The sequence below is a fragment of the Beauveria bassiana genome (genome assembly GCF_000280675.1).
Source record: "Beauveria bassiana ARSEF 2860 unplaced genomic scaffold BBA_S00033, whole genome shotgun sequence".
Lineage (NCBI taxonomy): Eukaryota > Fungi > Ascomycota > Sordariomycetes > Hypocreales > Cordycipitaceae > Beauveria > Beauveria bassiana.
Genome location: NW_007930868.1, coordinates 188,801 through 208,295, shown reverse-complemented (window position 1 = coordinate 208,295; position 19,495 = coordinate 188,801). Strand labels below are relative to the sequence as shown.

Sequence of the window (19,495 nt, the reverse complement as noted above, 5' to 3'; positions counted from 1 at the left end):
CATTCAAGTCAGAAGCAACGAGACAAGCCATCAGACTCATCATTCCGGAAGATTGTACATGGAACATGATCCCTCACTGAGGATTTTGCAGAGATTCGTCATGGACATTTAGCGAGTATCTGCTAATTCTACAACAGCTTGCACATTTTCCCAGGCCGCGACCTCTCTCTACACACCCCCTCATTCCAAGGCTTGTCCAACGTAATAAGCTCGTGCCCGCTGCCCCCTACATTATACTAGGGAAACCCTGTTTACTGTCAAATGGTCCATGGCGGACAGCGCCTTGTATTACTACAAAGTGATAACCTCACACCGGTCAGCCGGCCACGACATGGAGCAGTCATGACATGACTTGTAACATGGGCATGGGCCAGCCGCGCGTGACAGTAAAAGTGTTTGTCCAATCTGTAATGGCCCCTGCGACGTCATTGCAATGACTCCACGCCTCGTCTATCTAGGATGAGACACTTTATCAATTCTTTAAACTATTTCGCCTGACCGTTGTGATGAGAAGATCAACTCTTTTCCGAGTCATGCAAGCGCTCATTTGCCGATCTATGAGCCGGTCAGGGCTCCATGTACAACGAGTAAGTAACGTGTCATGCATGGGCAACAAATATGTCGAGAATTTCTCTTTTTCACATAGAAAAGAATTGAAAAAAAAAAAAGAGAGAGAGGAAAGAGTGCCCTTGGGTAAATGAAACTTGAATAAGGCGTGCCACCGCGGTTACTATCCACCTCCAAAAACCATGGCCACAAAAGGTGCTTGCTTGGCTGTCCGTTAATCGAGCTTTGAGCTCAACGTTTCATCGTCGCGCTGGTGGTCGAGGAACAGGAGCATTGTTGTCGTCGGAAAGCTTGGCTTCGACGTCCGCTCAGGTTGAGTTGCAGCACTCAATTGTTTGGAATCTAATTACTTGTCCTGCGAATTGCAAGTTTAGTTGCACAAGTTTGGATTTTCTCCACAATCTTTTAAAATTTGGTAATTTGTAATTGCGTTTCATCGTGCCTATTGCTTCAAAGACTTTCTACTTTATTCCATAACGATACCCACCCCAAAACGCCAGTGAAAACAAAGATTGTATGTATAGTTTTAGTTGTGTATATCAATACGTCAACAAATGAAAAAAAAAACACGAATCAGCCAACCCATCTACGGGCACTGCGGAAGAGACGCACCCAAGGTCCAAATTCGCCCCAAGTCTCAGTAGCACCATCCGGAATGTAACTGGCGATGCCAGCCATGATGGTACGCTCTGGGTGAGGCATCATTGCCACAAACCGTCCATCCTTGCTCTGCACACCGGCGATGCCGCCAGGGCTACCGTTGGGGTTGTAGGGATACTTTTCCGTGACATTGAGACGGTTGTCCACGTAGCGCATTGGAATCATCCCGGAATCAGAGAGGTGCTGGTAAGAGTTTGGCGAGCTGAACAGGGCACGACCTTCACCGTGTGCCACGGCAACAGGTAGAGAGGAGCCGTTCATGCCGTGGAAAAAGACGGAGGGCTTGGACTCGTCTACTTCAACACGAACCATGCTGACACGGCCCTCAAACTGCTGAGAGGCATTGTCGACAAAGTTGGGCCAGTGCTCCGTGCCAGGGATCAGAGACTTGAGACGCGTGAGCATCTGGCAGCCGTTGCAGATACCAAGTGCAAAGGTATCGGGACGCTTGAAAAAGTTGACAAATTCGCCGCATGCAGTCTTGTTCATCAAGATGGACTGAGCCCAGCCGTTACCGGCACCGAGCACGTCACCGTACGAGAAACCTCCTGGGCAAGCAAGACCAACAAAGTCGGCGAGTGTGCGCCCACCGAGAACATCAGTCATGTGAATATCAACAGCCTCGAAACCAGCGGCGCGAAATGAGTAGGCCAGCTCAGCGTAGCCATTGACACCCTGTTCACGGAGAATAGCAACACGTGGAGGCTTAGTAAACATGCCAGTGAAAGATTTGCTGAGAGGCATGATGTTCTCGGACGGGGCAAAGCTGAGCTTGTAAGAAAGGCCAGGGTCCTCGTCATCAGCGATGAGAGAGAACTCGGAATCAGCCCCAGCAGCAGTATCGCGCAACCGCTGCATGGCATACGAAGTTTGACTCCACCACTGCTGCATCTCAGTACGCTCGAGTGTAGCAAACGGAGTCGCGCCGTAGCGAATAGAAAGGTTCTGCTTGGACTTGGGCTTGACAGCGCCAAACTTGCGAATCAGTCCAGGAGGAGGACCGCAAGTCGCAAAACAACGCTTGAAGTTCGTCTCGTCAGATTTGCGAATCTGGAAGACAGCGCCGAGTTCCTCGTTGAAAAGGGCATCAATCATGTCAGCCCGACTACCAGTCTTGGAAATACCATCCATCATGATATCCACGCCGCAGCGACCAGCAAACATCATTTCGGCGACGGCGGTAACAAGACCACCATCGGATCTGTCGTGATAAGCGAGCACAACTCCACTCTTATGAAGCTGATCTAGAGCATCATAATAATCCGTCATCATGTCAAAGTTCTTCATGTCGGGCGCTTCATTGCCCAGAGCACCGAGAGACTGGGCCAGAACAGAGCCACCCATAGCCTTGCGGCCTTCGGCCAGATCCACAAACATGAGAAGAGTCTCACCTACATCCTCAACGCGACGAAGCTGAGGAGTCCATGTATTCTTGTAGTCCTCGACGACCGCAAATGCCGAGATGGCGACAGAGACTGGAGCAGTCACACTCTTGGAATCCTCGCCATTTCTCCAGACAGTCTTCATAGAGGTAGAGTCCTTGCCAACAGGGATGCTGACGTTGAGTGCTGTGCAAATTTCCATAGCACCTTGAACAGCCTCATAGAGTGCAGCACCCTCACCGGGATGGCTGACGGCAGCCATCCAATTTGCGGAGAGTTTGACGCGACGCAGGTCGCCCATGACGTCCGCAGCGCCGAGGTTCATGAGCGATTCAGCAATCGCCATACGGGCCGAGGCAGCTGGATCGATCAGGGCAATGGTCGGCTTTTCACCCATGGCCATGGCTTCACCAGTCTTCTGGTTTCCACCAATGTGGAAAGAGGTAGCAGTGACGGCAACATTGGACACGGGGGTTTGCCAGGGTCCAACCATCTGGTCTCGGGCGGACAGGCCACCGATAGTTCTGTCACCGATTGTGATGAGGAAAGATTTGGAGCCGACAGCAGGAAGCTTAAAGACTCGCTCAACAGCCTTGGACAAGAGCTCCTGGGTAGACAGACTGGTTCCGAAAGCCTTCTCCAGGCTTGCCAGAGCGCTGAAGGGGGAGAGACTGGGCTTCTTGGAAGTAACTGTACGCTTCAATTGTCGCTTAGGAGGAAAGAGGGCATCCATGGGAAGATCTATGGGCCGAGGATATTCCTTGGACTCGCGGTCGGTAAGAATAAGGTGGCTTGCGCCGTTGGAGGTTTTGGAGACGACAGTGCCAACATCGGAGAAGCCACAACGCTCTCTCTGGCAGATGCTGGTGAAACGATTCATCCCTTCGGCGTTGATGAGAAGAACGTAACGTTCTTGTGCTTCATTGCACCAAATCTGGAGAGGACTCATGCTGCGATCGGCACTCTCGACTTGGCGCAGTTCGAAGTTACCACCGAAGCCAGCATCTTGGACCAGCTCAGGCAGAGCATTGGACAGGCCACCAGCTCCAACATCGTGGATCATGGCAATGGGGGTTTCGTTGCCCATAGCACAGCACGTGTTGATTACCATCTGTGCACGTCGCTCCATCTCGGGGTTGCCGCGCTGGACACTGTCAAAGTCAAGGTCGGCATTGCTTTCGCCGGTAGCATTGCTCGAGGCAGCGCCACCACCAAGGCCAATGAGCATGGCAGGACCGCCGAGGACAATGACGTGAGCGCCGTCGCGAACAAAGCGTTCCTCCTTGAGAGCGTGTTCGGGTCGAACAGTACCCAAGCCACCGGTGATCATGATGGGCTTGTGGTAACCGCGCCACTCAGACACATCCTTTGCATCTGTGGCTTCGGTGGCATCGGATGGGGTAAGTAGAGTACGGAAGACACCAGCAAGGCATGGTCGGCCAAACTCATTGTTGAAGCGGGCACTACCAATGGGGGCCTCGAGCATAATATCGAGACTGCTGGCGTAGTGTGCAGGTCGACCAATGTCTTTTTCCCAAGGAGCATGGTTGCCAGGGATGAGGAGGTCAGAAACCCAGAAACCGGCAAGACCGGCTTTGGTCACGGACCCTCGGCCTACAGCACCCTCGTCTCGAATTTCACCGCCGGAGCCAGTGGCAGCACCTGGGAAGGGTGAAATGGCTGTCGGGTGGTTGTGAGTCTCAACCTTGGTAAGAATATGGACAACTTCGGGGGTAAGCCTCCAAGTACCAGTCGAGTAATCGGGCGCCCAATAGTTGGCTGCCTCGCCCTGCAGCACGGCCGCATTGTCGCTGTAAGCCGAGATGGTATAATCCGGGGTCTTTTTGTGAGTCTCGCGGATCATCTGGAACAAGCTCTTGTCTTTCTCAATGCCATCAATAGTCCAAGACGAGTTGAAAACTTTGTGGCGGCAATGCTCCGAGTTGACCTGCGCGAACATGAAGAGTTCCACGTCGTGGGGCGAGCGACCGAGCTTCTTGAAAACGCCGACCAGGTATTCCATCTCAGATTGGTCGAGGCTCAGGCCCTTTTCCTTGTTATAGTCGGCGAGCACCGCAAGGGGCTCTTTGCCATCGGCAAAGATGTCGACGACCACCAGAGGCGAAGGCGATCCTTCAGCGAACATGATGGCGTTGTCGGGTTGCGTGCGGCCGAAAATTTCAGTCATTCGGTCGTGGAGGATGTCGCGGAAGGCGGCAATTTGCTGTTCAGTGACAGGCTTGCCAAATTCAACCATGACGCGTTTTCCGCGTTCAATGCGGTTGACTCCATCGCGCAAACCACAGACGTGGGCGATGCTGGTGGCTTTGGAGCTCCATGGCGAGATGTATCGCGGTGTAATGTACAGCGTGAGTACATTGGCATTCGTTTCGTCGAGAGGCGCCTGTCGATTGCCAAAATCCTGCAGAAGCTCGTTGATCTTGTTGAAGACAGCGTCGGAGTTGTCCTTGAGATCCAGATAGTACAACCAGTCGCCCTGTAGCTTCTTCACGGTAACATCAGCGGCCTTGCCAATACGGGCCTGGAGCTCCTCCAGGTCAGAGGCAGTAAAGCAGGAACTGCCAACGAGAAATGAGCGAGGCATGATTGAAGCGGCAGAGACGCCAGGCTATCAGCACAACACCTATTTCAAGGATGTAGGGGTGCTGTGGCAAATGATCGCGCTGGACGCAGGAGATGTGAGATGCGAGTCGTCGAAAGCTGCCCCTCCATCTCGAGGGGTCCTATGAGGGGCCCTTGGAAAAAAAAAAAGTTGCTAACTACTTAGTCGGACCTTATCATTTTACTTCTAGGACCTACCACGTGACTCCTTCCACGCCTGAGGTACCTACTTTTCTTTGCCATGTAGCTCACGATTTGACTTGAAGTAGGCATCTTTGTCAATTATGTTAGTTATAGTGATAACATAGCCTGGGAATAGTCAATTATCAGCCCTTGCGGCGGCGCTGGCAGTGTTGGCGCTCAGGAAATAGCGAAGTTGTTCAAAATCCGTAATATTAAGCTTGAGCTGTGAGCTGCTTTGTAGCGCGTTACTTACTTTCTGGCGGTCTGCACGGCAGAATAGCAAGTACCTATGAGCGAGCAGTCACGTGGTAGGTCCCTCAAGTAAAATGACTAGGTCCGACTAGCAAGATGTAAAAAAAGTGTTACGCCGCCTGCCCAATAACGGCAACTGCGATATCGCGGGGTGGCAGAAAAATGTCTTACCCCACGACGACTGACTGCAGCCATGAATTATCACAATAATCCAAAACGCTGATCTAATATAACTTTTTCTCCTCGTCACTTGGCAACGCGTTAAAATTGGGTTAATTTCTCGCCCGCAATACGCAGCGTAGCGAAGTCGGCTCAGTAGCTTCCTTTTTACTTCCGGCTCCATCTGAAGTTCCATCTGCAAAAACGTTGGCCTCGGCTATCGTGACTTGACGCCTACAACTACAGTAGCACACTATTACAAGGCATAAAGCACGCAGCATTTTTCAATTTTAACTTGCCTTGGCTTACATCCTTACCCACCTGACTGTGCAGTACCAGCTACCATCCGGCTCAAGACGCCTCTAGAACTGGACACTAGCCAGGCATACCATAACCAGCATGGCCTACAGCCCGACAAATATCCCCGACAACCTCTACGTCGGAGGGTGAGTTAAATCCTAGATCACGTTCACCTACATCAGCTTACATCAATTACTAGTTTATGGGCACTTCGTCGCTCCGATCAGCTGTCTGAAAAGGGCATTACTCATGTACTGTCGCTGTATGGGTTCCCGCCAGATTCTCTCAAGAACTTCAAGGAAGAGCCATGGTCCGAGTACGGAAAGCAATATCAACACCTTGTTATCGATATTGACGATGTTGAAGAGACCGACATCCTGGTCGAGTTCCCAAAAGCCGTCAAGTTCATCAACGGAGGCCTCAACAGCATCAGCGAAACAGGCAAGCCGGGTGGTGTTTTCGTCCACTGCGCTGTGGGCAAATCACGTTCCGTTTCCTGCGTCATAGCCTTTCTACTGTGGAAGTACCCCAACAAGTTCGATCCTTCCGCTAAATCCGGTGCTTCAAAGCCTCGAAATGAGACGGCCGAGGAAGCAGTGGACGCAGCTCTCGCCCTAATCCGGCAAACACGCCCCATGGCAGAGCCCAATGATGGGTTCATGGAACAACTGCGCATGTGGTGGACGATGGGATGCCCCGAAGACGTTGAGGAACATCCCTTGTATCAGCGCTGGGCATATCAGCGCGAAGTCAGCGAGAGCCTGGCTGTGGGACAGGCGCCTTCGCGTCTTCGTTTCGAGGACGAGCAAACTCCAAAGCTTGACACGTCTGGATCGAGCCTACGCTGCAAGAAATGCCGTCGTGTGCTTGCAACTGCCCAATTTATTGCCAAACACGAATCTAGCAATGGCCCAACCAACTGCCAGCACTTCTTTATTGAGCCGTTGAGTTGGATGCGCCCCGAATTGGAACAAGGTACCCTAAATGGTCGACTGACCTGCCCCAACGACCGCTGCGGCGCTACCGTAGGCCGCTACGATTGGAAGGGGTTCAAGTGCAGTTGCGGTGCCTGGTTGACACCCGCGTTCTCGCTACAACGAGCCAAAGTAGACGAGGCCGTGACGTCTACATCTGGTACCGGCGGCAACCTAGGCATTAGACTTCCACCCGGTTCTGGACGAGGAAATCTCTGAGTATACACCATGCTCCTTTGTTCACGGATGATGATCTCTTCAGAACATAAAGGCTCGCGAGCAGGCTTTTGGGCGCTCTGGAATTGCTACTGGGCTACCCTCTATGTACATAGGCTATCATTTGCTCGAGATACTCTAATGCCAGCACATGGGGTGTAAATGGGCGGCCAGCTACGAGTGCGCGGTTACGACAACATAGCGAATGTTATGGAGGGAAGCGCTGTGCTGCGATGATCGGGCTAGCCGTTCAGCCTTTCGATTGGGAGCAAGTGGAATTGTGGGCTTTGAGCTTTCTTGATCATATAGACCGGATATCTCCGGCGGAAAGAAAAAAACAGACTCAAGGAGCGCGCTCAGCACTCGGGGAGCTGAAGACCAGCTACACAGAATTTGGGGCGCTTTGTGGGCGCGACAACGCACGGCTGCTTCAGTTACGCCTACTTCGAGCCTCAAAATCGCCAGATCTGCCAAAATGTTTTGGTTCAATGTATCTATGGCCATCTCCGAACCGTCACTCCTCTTTTCAGCAACACGCCACACACAGACTATTGATGCAGCTAAGGAATATTGCAGACCGAACTGGCAAGGCTCGGACCGTGTACATGTTGAGCAAGTCGTCATGGTTTCTACCCCGCTCAAAGCAGGTTCAAGAATAGAAAATCATGACCCATGGTTCAGGATACGTGAATTGCTGCAAGGCTCAGCTATCGTAGAGCATGTAGTGTGTGTTCACACCGCTTGGGATATCGCCGAGGGTGCTGTCACGAGCGGCTGCGTCGGACTTTGCAAGACTCTTCGAGTCTTTGAGATGTCAAAGTTGATCTGATTGTCGTTTCGAACGTACGACAAGTTCTGACCTGTGTGGGCTGTCCCAGTTTCGAAAGGCAGAAATGTGCCAGAAGCAAACCGCTGGTGAAGGGCTACACTACTAAAGTACACAGAGCGAAATTGCTTAGCCGACTAAGTAGTCGCCGACCTTGGAAGAAGTAGAAAATGGCCCTCTTCGTTCGTTCGTTCGTTCGTTCGTTCGTTCAATCCGCTCTATCCATCATCCGGCCTTCTCCAGGTTGCAGTCTACCCTAAACCCGTCTAATCGTGATTGGCAACGCATCGTTGCAGGGCGGATAGCAAGGGTCTTGCCAAGTGAGTATGTGCGTGCATCTCCGTCTCGATATGGGTGTTATTCATCGCATATCTAGTGTTTGTGTGTGACTATGTACACGTGCCCATATCTCATGGTCAATCTACTTTGTGGGCGGCTCTGTCGGCACAGAGGGGAAATATCCCGGCTTTGATACCCTTTCTTTATCTCTCTTGGCAGCTTCTGCTTGTCTTTTCCTTTGCAACCGTTGCTGATAAAACGCACTGTTGCTCACACAGTCAGGCCATAATTCTTGCATGCTGCATTGCAGGTAGGACTCACGTCTTCAGCTCAAACGTCCGAGGCTCTTCCTCCTTGGACGCCTCATCATTTTCTTCCTGTTTTGTTCCACACGGTCAGTCTGCGTTGAAAAGTCGGCTGCATCACAGTAGCTGTACCTTTTTATCCGGTTTGTCATCCGGTTTGTCCTTCTCGTCTTTATCTTTGTCGTCTTTGCTCTTATCCTTTTTGTCTTTTTCCTCTTTTTCCTTCTTTTTGCGCTGCTTCTCCTCGTATTCTTTTTTCAGCTTTTCTTTTTCTGCTTCCAAGTCTTGCTCTCTCTTGGCTCTGGCGGCTTCCTCATCAATCTTTGGCGTGCAAAAGTAGCGATCCCTCAAGTGCACAGCGCATACGTAAAAAAAGTCCTTGGAGAAAGATTATTATGGGGTTCTTGTACACATTCCGAGAATGGAGATTATTTAGTGTTGATTTACCTTTTTATCAGGCGTGATGAGTACTGACGTACTCATCTTGTAGCAGATGTCGCAAGCTTTGGCGGATGCTTCCGCCACCTTGCGGTGGTTGTATATGTTTGGAAACGGGGCCGACATGGTTGTCTTGATAGCCGTAGTACTCCTTCTTCTTCTTCATATGGCCAAAAATTTATGGAGTTTTTGGCAGTGCTATTGCCCTGCAGATGATGGAAGTCGGGCCCAATGCCCCGCGATTGCGCCTACAGGTCGATGACTAATCTCGCTGTGTGATACGACTTCGTGACGCCGCCGTTTCGAATCTACGCCAATAATCTGCTACGTATGTGAAATTTTCAACGACATTTATCTATCAGCGGTTGAACTGGATAGTACTATAAAATTTGCCTTGATCGGACCTTTTTGCCATGTCTTCTCGTGTCTGCTTCGCTGTTGCAACATCCGAATGTGTACTTGGGACAATTTATCGGTTCGGGACATATGCATGTAGATCTAGAGTCAAGATCAAACACGATCTCGACGCCAAAACTTCACATGGCACCGAATGCACCTTGTCGCAAAAATCAGTTATATACAGCTCTACTTCGAGTATCTGAATTATCCTTCACAAATTCACAGCAGTCGACTGGCCTCTTACAAAGTGCCGCTACAGCGGGTCGGGCGACACACTAGGTAGGCCATGGCGGAGCTCACTCAGGCCGTGCGATTGGTTGACAGGGCCAAGAACAGCCGCCAGGCCCGTTCACTGACGTCGCGTTGGGAGCGCCCAAAAAATCGTCTTGTCGAGCAGGCGACTGTACTTTCATTACTCACCATCCCTTGCTTTTTTTTTCCGCCGCTGTCGCAATTGTTTGCAGCGCTATATATTCGGAAAAGAAAATGACAATGGAACTAGACTGGGAGCGCCTCAACGCCATATTCAGCCCCCGTCAGGATATTCTCGATGGCATAAAGCGATGCGCCGGTGAGTAGACTGGACAGGCACCAATTGCGCGGATCGCCAACATCGAGTTGCTAATTTTTGGACCAGAAACGCCCGGCAAGGTCGCCCTCTTCAACGAAATCGCATCGCATATTCATACTAAACTGGCAGAAAACGGAGAGCCCGAGGCAAAGAGACGAAAGGTTCAGGCAGACCCTACAACGAATGGGAGCACGAATGGCGCGTCCGCGGCTGGGAATCCAGCCGAAGACGCTATTTTGCTGCAAGTCAAAGAGATTTCCGTCTCGGTGCCGCAGAGGAAGAAATTCGAGCTATGCTTTACACCAAATTTCCTGTATGCGCGCCTGCCAGGAACAACAGTTCCCATCCAGGCCATGACCTATGCCTGGACTGACATTGGTTGGTTCCCTCGCCAAATTTACCCCTAATTATTCGGCCTCTAACCCGAGAAGAATTTGCCTTCTATCTCCCCGTTCCAGAAAAGACTCAAGTGCAACATAATTATATCCTGTTTCCCCGAGGCTCCACGACACCACCCAAATCCGGCCCGGTAACTGTCGAACCCCTCGTCTTTACAGTTCCCGCCACGGCACCCAAGGAGGGCTCGATAGGAGGCAGTGAGGCCGGCTCGGCCGCCGCCGTCTCGGACACATACAAGGGATTGTTTCACTGGGCCTTTAACAGACGCCTCCGCGCCGCCGGCAGCGACGTCCACATCGTCGCCTCGGACCCAAACAAATTTCACAGCATGGTCCGGCAACCGCACCGACCCAACGAAAAGGCCGTACACGTCGGCGCGTTTCGAGGCTCCAAGGACGGCTATCTCTTCTTCCTGGAAACCGGCATCCTATGGGGCTTCAAGAAGCCTCTCATCTTCATCCCGCTGAAGCGCATCGCCGCCATGAGCTACACCAACATTCTGCAAATCACCTTCAATGTCGTCATTGAAGTGTTCCCCGAGGAGGAGGGCGATGCCAACGACGAGTACGAGTTTGGCATGGTGGACCAGCAAGACTACGGCGGCATCGACGACTACGTCAAGCGCAACGGCCTGCAGGACCGCAGCATGGCGGAGCAGCGCAAGGGCAAGCTTCAGCTGGCTGAGAACAAGGGCAAAAAGGGCGCCGACAGCGACGCGGCTAATGGTGCCGGCGACGGCATGACTGAATTGGAGCGCGCGGCGCTGGGCGAAGACATGGACGACGACGATGAGGATGAGGAGGACTACGCTCCTGGAAGTGACGACGGGAGCGGTGGATCTGGGGAGTCGAGCGATGAGGATGATGACGACGACGACGACGATGATGACGATGCTGGCGAGGATGACGAAGGTGACGGAGAGGGCGATGAGGAAGAGGAAGCTGGTGAGGAAACCCCAGGACTGTCACTTAGATAAAAAAGTACGGCATGCTCTTTTATTATACGTTCAAATTAATGTTTGGTGTAATATTGGCGGCGTTGGCTTTTGATGCTGTCTAAATGGGTTTTGCCTGGGTGTACGGAAACAATATGCGGATTGCGAGGCTTGTCCGTTGGTTGTGTGGTTGGCAGGAATTCGAATGCCAAATAGCGTCTCGCGTCCTGAATGCCAACACAACTCTGTTGCTCTCAGAAAAGCACAACGACTATTTTCTCACTGTTGATGCCCAAATCAGGCGGTGTGTTATAAAATATGAAATTTTTTCCCGGCGCAGCTTTCCGTTGTACATGAGCGACGTTAGCATGCTGAATGATTTACAACCAAGAGAATGAGGTGGGGCGCTTATAACCAGCGGGGTTGGCGCAATCTTGAATTCTGGTTCTCAAAGCTCTCACTCAACCTCGGGAAGCCGCTCTCACAACTCCTCGTCACCTCTTTTTTCCTTCTTCTTCTTCTTCTTCTCTTTTTTTTTGAGAGTTCATTTGCATGTCCAGGTGGTTTATTAGCCGCAGTTTCAGCCTCATAGTCGCATTCAGCTCGATTCTGGCCCTGTTCTTATTCGGCGCTTTCAGCATCTCGACAGCCAGCACCGCCGTGCTCTCATTCGTCCAGCAGCGAGACAAGACGCATCCAGCACCAGCAACCACCACCACCACCATGTCGTCGATCCGCCGCGCCGCACCAATGGTGTTTACGCCAACGGGCCGGCACACGGCGACCGTCATCTTCATCCACGGCCTGGGCGACTCGGGCCACGGCTGGGCCGACGCGGTGCAGCAATGGCAGGGCCGGAACAAGCTCAACGAGGTCAAGTTTATCCTGCCTCATGCGCCCGCGATTCCCATCACCATGGTACGTCAACACATACATACGCCCCTCAGCCTCAGTTACTTCACTTCATCGTTCTCAAGCTAATGTTTTTTCTGTACCACACAGAACGCAGGCTTTCAGATGCCTGGCTGGTTTGACATTGTGAGTTTTCGCGCGACTTTTACCAACCAAGAGGGGACAAATCGCAACATGTTCCAAAGTCTCCCAACCCTAACCCCCTCTTTCTTTAGAAATCCATCGACGCCCTCTCGCACGCCGCCGGCACCGCTCCCGACGAGGACGAGGCGGGCATCGAGCTGTCGCGCGCCTACATTTACTCGCTCGTGCAGGCCGAGGTCGCCGCGGGCATCTCGTCGGAGCGCATTGTCCTCGGCGGCTTCTCGCAGGGCGGCGCCATGAGCATCTTTTCCGGTCTCACGGCGCCCTTTAAGCTCGGCGGCATCGTCGGCCTCTCGTCGTGGCTGCTGCTCAACCGCACCTTCAAGGACCGCGTGCCCGCCGAGGGGCTCAACCGGGACACACCCATCTTCATGGGCCACGGCGACCGCGACCCGCTGGTGCTGTACCCGCTGGCGCAGGCGTCGGAGAAGAAGCTGACGGAGCTGGGCTACAAGGTGACGTTCAAGACATATCCGTAAGTGTTTTCTTCGTCATTTTTTTTTTTTTTTCATTTCTTTCAAAATCTTGAAATCCCGAGTGAAGATCTTTATTATGCAATTTTGAAAAAGGCTAACAAAGTGGCTGCTTTGCATATAATATAGCGGCATGCAGCATTCAGCTTGCAATGAGGAGCTCAATGATGTCGAGGCCTTCTTGCAGTCTCGTCTTCCATCCCTGAATAAGTAAACTTATGAGTGCGGGGAGGAGCCGGCAGATGATTCGCAGTGTAACAAACCGAGGGCGACGTATACGAGTTTTTCCCGAGCAACTTGAAACCAGCTCCCACCCCAAGTCTCTGTTTGCGATAGCACGAACATCAGCGCAAGATACTCTGAAAGAGTTTCTTCTAGATCTTAACAGCGACACCAGATCTAAAGACCACTGTATGACCTTTACTTCCATCTTTAAATGCCGTACTGTGCACGTTCATCTAGTTCAAAGGCCCAAACGAATAACATGCACTCAACTTGAAATACTTCAGTGTCTTATCATAATCCATCAGCCACGTATGCATGTCTGAATCACAAGGTTTGCGATGTTGCCGTGTCCCATGGCACCGAGAGTACAGGAGATGAGCAATAACAGGTGAACGGCAAGGGAAAACCGGTCGTGCCGGTCTGTAGTGCGGATAGACTCGTGTCACTGAAACGGTTGCGAGTAGAACTCCCATTCAAACGCAAGCGCCGCCTCTGGTGATCGAGGATGCCGTCCATTTGACTTAACGCATATCATTTCTGAGCCCCTCTTACCTAACCTGAATGTAAATTTAGCATACTATTCGCGCTGGCGCCTGGTCAGTAATCATCCCTCTCTTTGCAGATACGGAGACGTGACAGAAACCTGACGAAGGTGGGCCCGCCGTTGCATGGAAAGGTTCACGACTTGAAGAGCGAGTTTCACGTCGGTACGTGAGGAATAGCAGGCAAAAGTGGAATACGTTTCATGGACATGCCGTGATATTATAAAGCATTTCGTAAATGATAAGAGATTCGGTCGATTGATAGATTGTGGGCAAGAGGTTATCATCAGACTGGTAGTGGCAGTCAGGACAAGCTGGATGGGGTGATGATGCAAAGCGTACGGAGTACGGATACAGGGGTCGGAGCTGTAATGCTACGACGCGCGTGTGATAAGTGACGACGCAGGCGGATGCAATGCACGCGAGCTCCAGAGCCTCGCCTTGGAACAGGCTGCTCGTGTGCAGTGGCTTTCAAATATGAACGTCAGCTGGCCACCATTGCATGTTGGCGCCTCCTCGAATGTATAGCGATGTGTGTTATTGACGCCGGAGGGGCCAGCAACCGGAAAGGTCCGTCGCGGTACACCGGTTGAGGGTTGGAGTCGATAGAGCAATTTTGACTTTGGAGGTCTCGTCATGTCACTACCATCAGCCCTGGGAGCGGACGACGGCAAGTCGTTGCCGTTGGCGCATTCCAGGTTGTCCTCCCCACCCAGCCGCACACTCTCTGGAACAGGCCAATGGTGTGGTTCTCAATTAGCTCATCCTGTCTCGAGACGAAGGGGGTTCCGGGTTGGTTGGGAAACAAGAAGACAACGACGGGTTGATGCAGAAATCCTCCTACTGTTGCACAGTGGGCGGAACCCTGCCTTATTGCCGTGCCGTGAAATCCGTGATCGCCCTGCCACAGTTCCTCCTACGCCCCCTCTCCCGAAAGTGTCTAGTGATTCGGTTGATGCGAAAAGACCCCGAAATGTCTGCTAGCGCATCACTCGCTAGCCTAGTATTTTTCTACCTTTGATAGAAAAACGGCTAAGCAAGTGTCTGGTGCCGGCGAGCCGACACGAATCAATTCGGAGGCCGGTTGCGGTAAGGAAAGACATTGGATTATTTCCTCATTTCTCGGCTTTTCTCTTTTGCATTGATCATTTCAAATCATGAGTACTTGCTGGCTTGCTTGACACGGAAGCCAGCGCAAGATGCAGTGGCATGAGACGGCATCATGTCGGCGGGGCTAGCTTTGCTGGCGACTTGTAGAGGAAAGCAGATAATTGATAGAGACTTTGTTTGGTGATTCAAGTGGCTAATGATAAATTGGTACCGATTGGGGAGGGTTAGATGGAGCTTGTTGGAGTTTATCAGTAGTGTTGATGGGCAGTGACAGAGGAAGAAGGCAAACGACATCGACAGCGAGGTATCCACCAAGGAGGCCGCTGGGGGCCCGGCTTACTCAGGCGGACGAGGCACATGCGCCCACTGCAACGTAAGAAGGTTGGCTGGTGGTTGTCGGTGACGTCTGCCGTAGAATAACGTAAGATGAACGAAGAATTAATGATGTAGTGATTTTCGTGGCTTCAGAGAATGATTGCTTGATGCGCATCGTTAAAATCATGATGCGCAAGCCCGAAACAATTCGTACCATCGAAATGCATCAAGCATTGTTACGCTGACGACGGCAGGCACTGGGATGTCCCCGCTACGAGGCGACGGCGCGTTACCAGTAATAAAAACGGAGTCCCTTGCAAAAGGTACATGTTAGTACAGGTAGGTAGGGAGCAGCGCTCCGTGCTTGTGGTTGTACTTGTGCTTGGGCTTGAATGGCCTGCCTCTGTAACCAAAGTGTATTGCCAGACAAGGTCAGGGCAAAATCACTCGGCCTGCGCTGTCTTTGTTACGCGCCCTTCCTGTACCTCTTGTCCAGTCATAGACCAGGGCACAGATCTATCCGTCTACTGTTTCCGCTGTGTGAGAATGCCAGATCATCTCGCCAAGACCAGCCTGACATGGCTGGACCGGGTACTTGTAGATGGGCTCCTTGGCTCCTCTGAGACCCGGCCAAGTGGACCCCTCTTCGGCAGCCGCTGGCCGAGAGGGCCCCACCGGCCAGCGCAAGTTTACAGTGGCTTTGCAGTGGCTGACAGGTACGTCGTCCACTAAATGCCTAGCGGTTTGGTGGCATTCTTTCAGTGCTGACACCTGGGCCGCGGGGCCTGACCAGTGACGCCCGCTGTTCCATGGGCCATCCTGCACGCCACCGCCTGTGCCAAACGTGCTTGTGCCTGCTTTTTTTTTTGCCAGCCAGCCAGCACTTCCCCAGCACCAAAGAACCGACAAGTCCGCCGGCCCCTCAAGGAACCCCCCCGTACCTATTGGCCCTTCTCGTCTCCTTCTAGACCCAGCCCCCCCTCCCCCCAGTATTCCGATCATTTTCATCAATATCTATTCATTAACCATCACCTTACCGTCGAGACCGTCGCCTCACATCTCTCCTGCGCCTCGAGCAGTCAGACTTGCAGCCGTCACTGGCCTACATGCCCGTCTGAACAGACCCCTCCTGCCTGCTCGCCCGTCATTCGACTGCCACCGACGACTCTTTCGGCGACATGCGTGGCCACTCAGAGAAGCCTGTCGTCGTCCCCGAGACGGATGGCGACCACGATAGTCACGTCCCTACACAGCGCGTTGACGAGCTCGATACCGAAAAATTAGATGTAGATTCCAATGTCGTAAGTCGGCCCCAGCACCATGCGCTTTCTTCTCGCCCAACGCCAATCGCCGCCCCGACATGCCATTTGCGCCGCCGTCTCCAACCACAGCGAGGAGAGGAGAGGAGTGAGAGAGGCCAAAAAAATGTAAGCAGCAATGCTGACCGGTCGTGCCCCTACGCTGCAACAGGAGCCCTTTTCGTATGAAGAAGATGACGACCAAGACTTGCCTCGCCAAGTTCAAGTTCGAACCGATCTCAATGTCACCGAAGATGACCTGCTCGAGGCCAAGGAACTCGCTTCCCGCTACACCCTCGATCAGGTCCGCGACATCATGGTCCGCATCTATAGAATTCACTCGCGCGATCCCAACTTTCCTACTGCCGTCGTACAAAAGATTAGCGCCTTTCTCGAGAATGAAGACGTCTTCAAGCACCCCGAGTTGCACCAGCACCTCATCTCCGAAATGAAGTTGGAGGCTGCCCTTGTCACCTCAAACAGCCCCTACGCCGAAGTCCGCGCCGTTGTCAGCAACAAGGACGATCCCTCGACGCCCTCGTCCACCATTCGCAGTTGGACCATCGGTTTGCTTTTTAGCGCCCTGCTCGCCTTTGTCAACCAGCTCTTCGATATTCGTCAACCTGCAATCCGCGTCATGGCCAACGTTGCTCAGCTGCTGGCTTATCCCATCGGCAAAGCTGCTGAGCGATGGCTTCCTGACGCTGGCTTTACCCTCTTCGGCATCCAACATAGCCTAAATCCGGGCCCCTTCACTCGCAAAGAACACATGCTCATTACAATAATGGCCAACGTCGCCTACAACACGCCATATACCAATTACATTATTTGGGTTCAATATCTACCGCAATATTTTAACCAGCCTTACGCCGCCCACTTCGCCTACCAGATTCTAATCGCCCTTGCCACTAACTTCATTGGTTACGGAATGGCTGGAATCTGCCGACGCTTCTTGGTTTACCCCTCGTACTGCGTCTGGCCCGCATCCCTCGTCACCATCGCCCTCAACACTGCCTTTCATACTCCTGGCAACCCGCCCGTGATGGGACCTTTTGGCAAGATCTGGCGCATCTCACGTGCCAACTTTTTTTACATCATGTTTGGCGCCATGTTCATCTGGTTCTGGTTCCCCAATTACATCTTTACTTCGCTCTCCAAATTCAACTGGATCAGCTGGATACTGCCTCATCACCGCGATCTCAACGTCATCACCGGCATCAACAATGGCCTGGGCCTAAACCCTTTCCCTACTTGGGACTGGAACGTTTTGCTATGGGACTCTGCCGACCCTCTAATGGTCCCTTTCTTCAGCACGCTAAATCGCTTTATCGGCGCCTTCATTTCCATGTGGGTCGTCCTGGCCTTTTGGTACAAAAACGTCTACAACACTGGCTATTTGCCAATCAACACGAACCGAGTGTACGACAACACCGCAAAGCTGTACAACATTTCACGTGCAATCAACGAACGTGGCCACCTCGACCCCGACAAGTACGCTGCCTACTCGCCACCTTTTCTTGGCGCTGGCAATGTCGTCATCTACATGTTCTTCTTTGGTATCTACACCTCGACGCTGACGTATGCCATTCTGTACCACCGCAACGAGATCTCCATGGGTTTCAAGGCTCTGTTCAACAGCTTCCGCAAGAAGACGCCGCTTGAGGACAATCATATCCTTGACGTGCACAATCGCCTGATGAAGTCGTACAAGGAAGTGCCTGAGTGGTGGTACATGTTGTGCCTAGCGTGCGCTGTCGCCCTTGGCGTTGGAGGCATTGCCGGCTGGGATACGCATACGTCTCCCGGTGTTGTATTCTACGGCCTAGCTCTCTGTGTCGTATTCGTTATTCCAGTCGGCATTATCAAAGCTATGACGGGTATCGAGGTAACGCTGAACGTCCTGGCCGAATTCATAGGAGGCTCATGGGTCGACGGCAACGCCCTGGCTATGAACTACTTTAAGTCATTTGGATACGTCACTTGTGCCCACGCCGTCTGGTTTTCCAACGATCTGAAGCTCGCTCACTATGTCAAGATACCGCCGCGGCAGACCTTTTCCGCGCAAATGATTGCCACGCTTGTCAGCACCGTCGTCTGTATCGGTGTCCTCAACTTTCAGATGATCAACATTCGCGAAGTCTGCACCGAAAATGCCCGCTACAAGCTCACTTGCCCCGGTGTCAACACCTTTTTCACCGCGTCGGTCCTCTGGGGCACCGTCGGTCCTAAGAAGATCTTCGGTCATCAGGGGCAGTACAGCGAGATGCTTGTCGGCTTCCCCCTCGGCGTCGTCATCGTCGTCGTCTTTTGGCTCCTCAACAAAAAGTACCCCCACTGGGCGTGGACGCGCCAGATTCACCCCGTCGCCATCATGTATGGCGGCATCGTCTGGGCTCCTTACAACATGTCGTACATTTGGCCTTCGGTGCCTATTGCCTACTTTTCCTGGATCTATCTCAAATCTCGCTACGTCGGTTTGTGGTCCAAGGTACGTTTCCCTCTACATCTCCCTAATCGTTAAACCCCCACGCTAACTTGACGTCTCAGTACAACTTTGTGCTTTCCGCAGCTTGGTCCTGTGGCATCGCCATTTCCGGCATAATCATCTTCTTTAGTCTGCAGTACACCGAAGTCGACTTCAACTGGTGGGGCAACCATGTCTCCGAGCAGGGCTGCGAGGACGACTCCTGCAACTACAAGAACCTCGCGCCCGGCGATTATTTTGGACCTCGCATAGGAGACTTTAACTGATTTACGACAGGGATTTTCGTTTTTCCTTGCCGTTATGAAATATGATTTGTCTATATAACATTACCGGAGTTCTCTTTTCAATTTGTTTCGGCTTGCGTGGAAAATATTGGCAAGATGTTGTTTCTTCTCTTATGGTCATGCATTGGGAGTTGGGTTCTTTGCTTGAAACTGGAGACTTGTAAATTTTGGCCTTGTTTGTTGTCCTGATTCTTTTATTCTATCTTCTTCCTTGTTCGAACCTGTTTGTATATACTGCATC

General features: G+C 52.2%; 6 protein-coding genes across 6 annotated transcripts; 4 read left to right on the top strand and 2 right to left on the bottom strand.

Annotated features, from left to right (window-relative positions):
* Positions 1–1,140: 1,140 nt before the first annotated feature.
* Positions 1,141–5,214, bottom strand: BBA_08313 (phosphoribosylformylglycinamidine synthase; the record flags this gene model as incomplete). The annotated part of the gene is made up of 1 exon (XM_008603410.1): positions 1,141–5,214. One exon carries the CDS (start codon positions 5,212–5,214, stop codon positions 1,141–1,143), a length of 4,074 nt encoding a protein of 1,357 aa, XP_008601632.1.
* A 1,010-nt stretch (positions 5,215–6,224) lies between these two features.
* BBA_08312 (dual specificity phosphatase) lies at positions 6,225–7,318 on the top strand (the record flags this gene model as incomplete). Its single annotated transcript, XM_008603409.1, has 2 exons — positions 6,225–6,271; positions 6,325–7,318. 2 exons carry the CDS (start codon positions 6,225–6,227, stop codon positions 7,316–7,318), a joined length of 1,041 nt encoding a protein of 346 aa, XP_008601631.1.
* Positions 7,319–8,562: 1,244 nt separating this feature from the next.
* BBA_08311 (uncharacterized protein) lies at positions 8,563–9,289 on the bottom strand (the record flags this gene model as incomplete). Its single annotated transcript, XM_008603408.1, has 4 exons — positions 8,563–8,683; positions 8,742–8,797; positions 8,858–9,103; positions 9,173–9,289. The coding sequence occupies 4 exons, from the start codon at positions 9,287–9,289 to the stop codon at positions 8,563–8,565; spliced, it is 540 nt and encodes a 179-aa protein (XP_008601630.1).
* Positions 9,290–10,048: 759 nt separating this feature from the next.
* On the top strand, positions 10,049–11,508 carry BBA_08310 (histone chaperone Rttp106-like protein; the record flags this gene model as incomplete). Its single annotated transcript, XM_008603407.1, has 3 exons — positions 10,049–10,133; positions 10,200–10,511; positions 10,592–11,508. The coding sequence occupies 3 exons, from the start codon at positions 10,049–10,051 to the stop codon at positions 11,506–11,508; spliced, it is 1,314 nt and encodes a 437-aa protein (XP_008601629.1).
* A 681-nt stretch (positions 11,509–12,189) lies between these two features.
* BBA_08309 (phospholipase/Carboxylesterase) lies at positions 12,190–13,209 on the top strand (the record flags this gene model as incomplete). The annotated part of the gene is made up of 4 exons (XM_008603406.1): positions 12,190–12,384; positions 12,469–12,504; positions 12,594–12,997; positions 13,125–13,209. The coding sequence occupies 4 exons, from the start codon at positions 12,190–12,192 to the stop codon at positions 13,207–13,209; spliced, it is 720 nt and encodes a 239-aa protein (XP_008601628.1).
* A 3,156-nt stretch (positions 13,210–16,365) lies between these two features.
* On the top strand, positions 16,366–19,236 carry BBA_08308 (OPT oligopeptide transporter; the record flags this gene model as incomplete). Its single annotated transcript, XM_008603405.1, has 3 exons — positions 16,366–16,614; positions 16,658–18,973; positions 19,033–19,236. The coding sequence occupies 3 exons, from the start codon at positions 16,366–16,368 to the stop codon at positions 19,234–19,236; spliced, it is 2,769 nt and encodes a 922-aa protein (XP_008601627.1).
* Positions 19,237–19,495: the final 259 nt, after the last annotated feature.